Below are 9,017 nucleotides of genomic sequence, written 5' to 3'. Positions count from 1 at the left end.
GGTTCTACCAATTTATATGTTTCCACAAATAATTGAAATTCAATTTCTTGATCTGTATCTTCAATTTTTGGAAACTTAGAAAGTTCTTCTGTTAAGCCATGATCAATGAACCTACAAAACCCTTCAAATTGTATCTGATTAAACCCAGGTATTGTAGACATTCTCTCATTTCCACCCCCAAGCATTTTTTTTATTTCCCATTTATAAAAAAAATCCCATTATTTGCTTATTCATCATCAAATGGATCGATTTAGCAATGATGGAATTTAGATTATGTTTACTGAATCACATGAAATTTTACCTAACTTGATAGGTGTAATAGATGTAATGCATCAAATACATATGAACGTAGGAATAAAGAGCCTTTGATACTTAAATTGGAATTTGCAACAACTACAAATGAAATACAAAGGAATTGGTAAATTCTATTTAGACTTATGGAGTTTTGTATAGAATATCTATATCAAAACAAAAGTGAGTCCATTTCTACCATTATTATGATATTCCAATCCGATTGGGTACTATAAATAGATTCGGGATTTGATCTGCAGAAACAATATACAATTTTTTTTGTATTTTTTTATTTTCATTTTTAACAACATGTAACTTTTTCGTAGATTCCACTGTTAAAAAAAAATTCGCATAGAAGAGAAATATTTTACCTATACCTATATTTTTTTTAGTAGAATTCGTAGAATCCGATTGAAGTATGTATGAAGACTTGTATTTATTAATATAATAAACATGTGCAGATATATATATAGTTATATATATCTCCTCCTTTATTACAGTTCTATGGGGGACACGTACTCTATCCAATTTTCTATTTAATGATAATGAAAAAAAAAAAATTGTAAAAATGGAATTCTGAACATTTCCTATAAACATCTTATATAGATAAGATACCCAATTAGATTTAGATAATTGTAATCATTTATGTTCTGGGGTTTACATATACTAATAATCGCTATTATAATTTTCATTAAGAAGGATTTTTTTATGGTTATGGAAACGAATCAATACGGATGGATTAGTAATGATTAGTTATGTATCAATTTTTATTTATTTAGGTAAGGTATCAATTTTTGGATTGTTTTCTTATATCATTAGGGAAACCTAATTTTCAATTTTAATCCAAGAATCATTTATGAATTCACAGTCAATAGTTAAAGTTAACGGTTCCCATTTGTCTCCTTAATTTTTGCTTTTGTGACTGAAAATCCACATTTTTTTTTTTCAATAGAAAAAGAAAGTAAAGTTTTTCGGTTTTTAGTTTTAGATATTGTGTGTTGTAAGATACTATCAATCGAAGAGATAGAGCCAATCCAATATTTTGTATCGTTTTGGCGGCATGGCCGAGCGGTAAGGCGGGGGACTGCAAATCCCTTTTTCCCCAGTTCAAATCCGGGTGTCGCCTCATCAACAAACAAAAGAATCATCGTGATGTCCCACATTGGTTGTGGAAACCTTCCCCTAGGAGACCCGGGTGTCGACATTGTGATGTCCCACATTGGTTGTGGAAACCTTCCCCTAGCAGACGCGTTTTAAAGCCTTGAGGGGAAGCCCGAAAGGAAAAACCAAGAGAACAATATCTGCTAGCGGTGGATTTGGGTCGTTATAAATGGTATCAGAGCCAGACACCGAACGATGTGCCAACCTTCTCGCTATTCCTCGAAGAGGGGTAGACACGAGGCGTGTTGTGCCAGTCAAAGGGGGGTGGATTTGGGGGTGGTCCCACATCGATTGGAGGAAGGAAAGAGTGCCAGCAAGGACGCTGGACCTCGAAGGGGGGTGGATTGTGATGTCCCACATTGGTTGGGGAGGAGAACAAATCACCATTTATAAGGGTATGGAAACCTTCCCCTAGCAGACGCGCTTTAAAGCCTTGAGGGGAAGCCCGAAAGGAAAAGTCCAAAGAGGACAATATCTGCTAGCGGTGGATCTGGGTCGTTACAAGAGGATCTGAATACCCACAAAGGGTGGATCTTCATGCCTTCCAAGCCAAAGCGTCGAAAACTCTACATTGGGGGCCTTGAAGTACCTATTTGCTTTCTAAAAAAGAGTGGGAGAGACAAAAGAGTAAATAGAACGAGGTCTTATGTACATTGAGGACTAGGTTAACCATAGATCGATCAAGAGCACAACAGTCGACTCTAGAGCTATGCAAACCTTCATGATAGAGACCGAAGAAAAACACTAAAACATTCTCTAGTATAAAACACAAAAATGATGAAAGTTGTCAATTTGCTACCCTTACCTACCTCAAGAGTTGCAAAGAGAACTCCAATGAGTGAGAGACAATTAAAAAAAAGAAATTGTTAATGATAAATAATTTTGTTGATAGATATAAAAATGGCATCGGCTACCGACTTTAAGACTTTGTAAATTATTTCTTTATGTGATACATTTGTAAATTTTTTGGATAGTTACAAATATAACACACAATTTTGCCTCATTTTTTGTGACATCTTTGCACATAAAAAGACACCAACTTTCTATTATATTACTATCTACAACATGTTAAAAAAGACCGAAAATTATATGAGAGTGTTTTGTCGATACTATCTTGTAAAATATTTTATTATTTTTATTATAATAGGAAATTAATATAGAATTTGTATCTAAAAATGTAAATATTAAAAGTAATAAGAAATTATTATTCTTATTATAGTAAGACGTTGGAAAGTTATTATAGTAACACAAAGAAGGCAACTCAATAAAGGCAAATGAAACAGATATAGACATTGTTACATTGTATTTAATTGACCAAAACAAATAAAATTAAAGATTCGGTTGGAAAAATTTAGATTTTTCCTTAAAATATTCCCATCCTTTTTTAATTAATTAAAAATTGAACCATCCGTCATTAAAATTAAAATAATAATTAGTGTACTTAGATACATTTAGATTAAAAATTGTTGAGTTGAAAGGTAAGTATTAACCTATAAATATCCTTCCACGACTCTTCCATTTTCTCATCACTTACTGTCATTTTCTCTCTAAGGCGCTTTACAAATACTTGTATCATTAAGTTTTTTCTATGGCTCTTCTTGGAACCTTACATGTTTTTCTTTCTCTTCTACTTCTGTTTTTTAACCATGCTTGGGCTGTTGGATTAACATTCAATATTGTTAATCTAGGAGCGAAGTCCGACGGAAAGATTGATGTCTCGCCTGTGCTTCAAACAGCATGGACTAAGGCCTGTGACTCATCTAAACCTACCACTATTTACGTTCCCAAGGGAATATTCTATGTTCGAAGTGTGAGCTTTAATGGACCTTGTAAAAACAATGCTATTACTCTTCTCATTGATGGAACTCTTGTGGCTTCTCCGAACATTCAAGTTCTAGCTAGAACTAAATCTTGGCTTGAGTTTAGTCACATAAATGGACTTTCCATTGTTGGCGGTGTTATTGATGGGCAAGGAACTGCCTTATGGGATTGTAAACGCTCAGGAAAGAGTTGCCCCAATGGAGCCCGGGTAAGCAAAATTTGAGTTGACTAGATAGAGAACAAAATTTGAAATTTTTTTCTTTAGCTAAAATTTGAAAGAAATTGGAACCCATTAGTTACTATATTAATTTAAATTTTCACTAATTCTTGTGTTTGATTATTTTGAATGGACAGAGTCTTCAAATCAACGATACAAAAAATGTAAACATCTGGAGTTTATCTTCAATTAACAGTCAAATGTTCAACATTGTGGTGCATGGGTGCCAAAATGTGCATATGACTGGAGTGAGTGTCTCGTCTGCAGGCGATAGTCCAAACACTGATGGCATCCACGTGCAACAATCATCAAATGTGACCATCCTCAACTCGAACATCGGCACTGGTGACGACTGCATCTCAATCGGTCCAGGGACTTCCAATTTGTGGATGGAAAATATTACATGTGGACCTGGACATGGAATCAGGTAACTAAAAATAGATGATGATAACATATTTTAAATTAATTAAATATACATGGTTTGAAAATTTTGTATTTTGTTTGAACTTGTTTGTAGCATTGGGAGTTTGGGGAAGGGAGCTGAGGAGGATGGAGTGCATAATGTTACAGTGATATCATCTACTTTCACAGGGACTCAGAATGGAGTAAGGATTAAGTCTTGGGGACGACCAAGCAATGGATTCGCTACAAAAGTTTATTTTCAGCGTATTATTATGGATAATGTGAAAAATCCAATAATAATTGATGAAAATTACTGTCCACATCACAAAAATTGTCCTGGTCAGGTATATTTCCTAATTAATTTAAATTTTATAAATAGAACTAAAATTTTCAATTTTATCAAGTAATTGATTTCTTTTATCTTTGGTGGGTTACCCTCTCATATCTTAAAACCGTGATATTAGATCAAGTTTTTATGATTTTAATTTTTAATTTACCCATAATATTTCTACCACGATCTTTCTATCATCTAGAATATCTAAGATTTTAAGTATAATTTCAAAATGATTGTATATATGTATATTATTTTATAATATAGTTTTTCTAAGGTTTTAATTTCAAAATTTATCATAGTTGAGATGAATTTAAAAATTTTTGGATGAGATTAACTCAATAAAACAAATTTACATGGTAAAAATGTTCTTGTTTATCAATTTTCATAGCATATTTTGATTATTCTTCTTTATCTCAGCAGGCTTCCGGAGTTAAAGTTAGCAACGTAACATACGAAGATATTACGGGAACTTCAGCCACTGAAATAGCAATCAATTTTGATTGTAGCCCAATAAATCATTGCACTGGATTAAATTTGAAAGACATAAAGCTAACTTACGAGAATCAAATCGCTCAAGCTTCATGTAAAAATGCGGAAGGAACTGCTTTTGGTGTGGTTGAACCTTCTAGTTGCTTAGCATAGACAAACCTTATTTTGATTTTAAGTGTTTGTATTGAGATGAAAGGATAATAAAAACATTAAGGACTTATAAATTATTCCACCCATTCTACCATAATAATGAAACCACTTTCACAAAATTTGAAACCCAATAAATTTTCTTTTAAGTTATGGAATTTTGTGATTTAAAATCATGTCAGACATAGATAGGTTAAGTGTTCCTGCTCAGTAAAGACAATCTCAATGAAATATTATACTAGAATAGTTCTAGTTGTTTGAGTAACTATTCATTTGGTCAAAGATATCATCTATAAGTATAATTGTACAATAGGTCGAGAATTGAAAATAATCTATCTTTTTTACAAGTTCATCTTGATGTTCACCCATGCAAATAACTTCTATAGGGAGACGATTCAAAAATCTCCACAAGACTCTATATGGATCTCACATTATGAACCAATGATCGAGACCATACGAAATATTGTCATGTTTCCTTCTCTCACTCACTATTTTAAAAATAGCCACACCTGTCGGTCAGGTTGAAGAGAGCCCACTTCGAGAAGGATCAGAGACTAGGTCAAACGCAGCTATGCTGCCGCCAATTGCCCCGTAACCCTTTGTGTTGCCACCACAAGAAGCCCCACCACCGGAAGCCGCACCTGAGGCTGTGCCCCAGCAGTTGGAGTGGATGCTACTACTAGGCTGATGTGGGAGTCACTCCAAGCCCTAATCCACACCTTAATAGTCACTCAACAAGTCAACCAATAGGCCAATGCTCATGCAAATGCCTCGGCTAACCCTCTGCAACCTACTAGAGGGGCAAATTGGTGGAAGGGCTTCAAGAGATATGACCCTTGACCATTTCACCAGTACCTCAAAGGATCTGATAGAGGCTCAAATGTGGATTCCAGCTGTAGAAACCATATTTGAATCGATGGAGTGCCCATATAAACAAAAGGTTGCCTGCGCGACATTCATCTTATAGAAGGACACAGAGGTGTGGTAGAGGGATAACAAAAAAAGTCTGAACCCAGAAGGAGGAGCAATGGAGTATGAACGATTGAAGAAAGCTTTTCTTAAACAATACTATCCTAAGGCGGAAAGGTTCAAGAGACAGCAAGAGTTCGCCCATTTGGTACAAAGCGGACTTACAGTAGAGAAATATGGCAGAGAATTCATGAGTTTGAAGAGATTTTCACAATCCTTAGTGGACACAACGCAAAAGATGATAGAAAAGTTTGTACTGGACCTAAAACCAAAGATCTATTGCACAGTGGAAGCTATTGACCCAAAGACCTATGATGAAGCCTCGAGAATTGGCAAGGCTTTCGAGAAACCCAAAGATGAAAAGCAGCGAGAAGAGCCAACAACAATTGGACATAAGCATCCACATAATTCAGGGAACTCAGACCATCAACCACCCGAACGTAGGCCCTGTTATAACAATAGGCCTACCAAAGACAGGATGAGAGGTACCTTCTCTGACAAATTAACATAAACTCCAAAAATCAAGAGGGGATATAGGAAGGAGAGAAGTAGGGTGCAGGATCGGTAGAAGATTGTACGATGGAAGGTGCATGTGGTACCTGAGGGTGTTATCCATGTGATCAAGAGGGGCACATTGTTCATCTTTAAAGAAATATGGAGAAAGTTCTAGTCTTTAATCTACTTGCTCCAACATCTCTAATAGTTGAATCTCCTCTACAAAGTATTCATCGCTAGGAATCGAACACAAAATCAAGGCTTGTGGGAGCTTCTCGAATGAAAATCTACAAGGACAAGAGAAGGAGATTTTTAGAGAGAATTCTCGAATGGAGAAAGGGTGGGATACTTTTTGGCTCAACCCAAGAGTCTTCAATATAGCGATCAGAGAATATTTACCAAATAATATATTTGAATATCTAATACGGTCGGATATAATATCTTTCTCAAATCATATTTAAATATCATACGATATTCCAATATATATTTAACTAATTTAAATTTCATTCAAATTTCAAATATATATTTTCATTCCATTATCTGGATTATTTTAATATTTAATACATAAAAAACGATAAATATATTTTTTTCTTTTTGAACCCATTAAATTAAATATATATTTTTTTCTTTTTATTTAATATACCTAGTATATTAAATACTAATTTGAACACTTCAAACTAAATATATTTTCTCTTTTAATATTTAATTTATCTAATATGTTAAATATCAATTTGAACCCTTCAAATTAAACACTTTTTCTTCTTTAAAATTTTCCTTCAACTAAAGGACGGTGAGTTAGCAAAGGAACCTTATGACCCTGTTGATTATAAGTTGCAATGATATAAATTAATTAAATATATTCTTTAATTAATCAACTTTATTCATTAACTATAGGTAACTCCATTCTACCTAGAGTTGTAATCTTATATATTGTAGAACAAGTTTTGACCATTGATATAATCATTACAAGCAATCATGAGTTGTTCATAATATCTTATGCCTTAAGTGCCATTAACTCTCTCATGAACAATTTATTTATGATCCAACCATTAACCAAGTCTCTAGGACTGGTGAGAGAGTATGGGACACATTTAGGATTAAGATTGAGTCGTATATGGTCATCCTGTAAAATATTAATTTTCTCGATTGATCAATTTGTAGAGAGAGAGAAAATATTTTCGTGGTCCAATCTTATACAAACTCTTTGCAGTATAGGTTACACCCACTCACACGTGTCAACATAAACGATTTAGATATAATCATTTGTAACAATTACAAACTGAGTCGTATCAATTATGTTATCCGGATGGGGACCAAACCTTATCCATATACTATAAGACCCTTTAGGTTATTCTTAAAAATGCTCCTGTTGTGTATCAATCACATATTGTTTAAGATTACATCAATGATCTAAGACTTTTCATACAAGGGATAAATATTAAATTTTAAATAAAATAATCAAATTTATTATTAGAATTAAACAATTAATTACAAGGCTTCATGGCATAAATCTTGATACTCTCTATGTCCAAGATATTCTAACATAGTCCCCACTTTTTATGCTACCCTAGTTTATCTTAGTGGCCTAGATCATAGATTGTAGTGTCATGGTATCCACTTATTCCAACGCTTGTTCTTAGTGTGCCTTTCCTTATAAGGAATTTGAGTAGGGTCGATCTCAGTCAAGGCTCTACCTGCTCTACAACCTCGTCAAGTACCACTTCAGGTTTTAGGGTACATAATCTATCATCATGCAATAGAATCAAAGTTTGTAACCAATTGTAACCTAGTTGGATCATAAGACATAACTAACTTATGCAAATAATTCACATAAGGAGTGAGATCATGCCTACTAACCTTACAACTTACACACCTTGTCAAGGCAAGGTGAGCTTAAGTCAAGTTGCAAGGTGTCACGGTCATGCTTGCCTGTCAGATGTCCCAATCATGCTTGTTCAGGACGTGTTGTCCACAGCCGCATGCCCGTTCCAAAACCCTTTACTTACTTTCAAGTTAGATAGGCATTTACTATTATTTTTGTGTTAGTACGGGGGTGTACGACCTGTCAACAAAATCATGTCTACACTCGTCAGGGCTAAAATACCCCAAAATGTACTATAAGGTATGTGACTAGTCATCAATTCTTCCTATTAAGGTTATATGCTATCAAAGTTGTGGTTGTTGCTTATTTTCTTTAGCCTATACTATTGCTTTCTTACAAAAAAAAAATCAACGCATTTCCTTTCTCACCATTTCTAAAACACTTTTTCCAAACATGGCCAAGGCTCGATCAAAGGTCCGAATTGTATTTGACATGATTTTCATACGAATGACTTATACACTAAGTTAGATTAAGTGTCGCACAATCGCTATTCTGTTGCCACAATAGTGCGATTGTGATAAGTGGTATCAAAGCCAAGTTGGCTCCTTGAATCGTAGGACACAAACATGTCTACTGCAAAAGAACTCGGCAAGTCCTTGACTAATCAACTGGTAGAGATCGAAAATTAGTTACTCCACCTAAGTGAAGTTCCTGATGAAATGGGGCTTTTAAAATCTTGCATGAATTTTATTTTCGCTAATGCCGACAGGATCAATGAGCTGGCAGGTTGCCTTGAGAAACTAATGTCCATGTATTAATGGTTACGGTCAAGGCCCCAAAAGACAATGCCACAACTGCTAGTGGCTCAA

At 34.5% G+C, this 9,017-nt stretch overlaps 1 protein-coding gene and 1 non-coding gene across 2 annotated transcripts; both read left to right on the top strand.

The window, feature by feature from the left end:
• The first annotated feature begins 1,345 nt into the window (after positions 1–1,345).
• TRNAC-GCA lies at positions 1,346–1,417 on the top strand. The gene has a single exon. It is a non-coding gene; the product is annotated as a tRNA-Cys (tRNA).
• A 1,583-nt stretch (positions 1,418–3,000) lies between these two features.
• LOC111439563 (polygalacturonase-like) lies at positions 3,001–4,868 on the top strand. Its single transcript, XM_023077180.1, has 4 exons — positions 3,001–3,481; positions 3,628–3,917; positions 4,008–4,236; positions 4,647–4,868. Exons 1-4 carry the CDS (start codon positions 3,041–3,043, stop codon positions 4,866–4,868), a joined length of 1,182 nt encoding a protein of 393 aa, XP_022932948.1. The 5' UTR covers positions 3,001–3,040.
• Positions 4,869–9,017: the final 4,149 nt, after the last annotated feature.

Source organism: Cucurbita moschata, unplaced genomic scaffold (genome assembly GCF_002738365.1).
Source record: "Cucurbita moschata cultivar Rifu unplaced genomic scaffold, Cmos_1.0 Cmo_Scf00096, whole genome shotgun sequence".
In the NCBI taxonomy this organism is placed as follows: domain Eukaryota; kingdom Viridiplantae; phylum Streptophyta; class Magnoliopsida; order Cucurbitales; family Cucurbitaceae; genus Cucurbita; species Cucurbita moschata.
The sequence above is the reverse complement of the archived record's forward strand: the minus strand, read 5'-3'. Positions and strand labels throughout refer to the sequence as shown.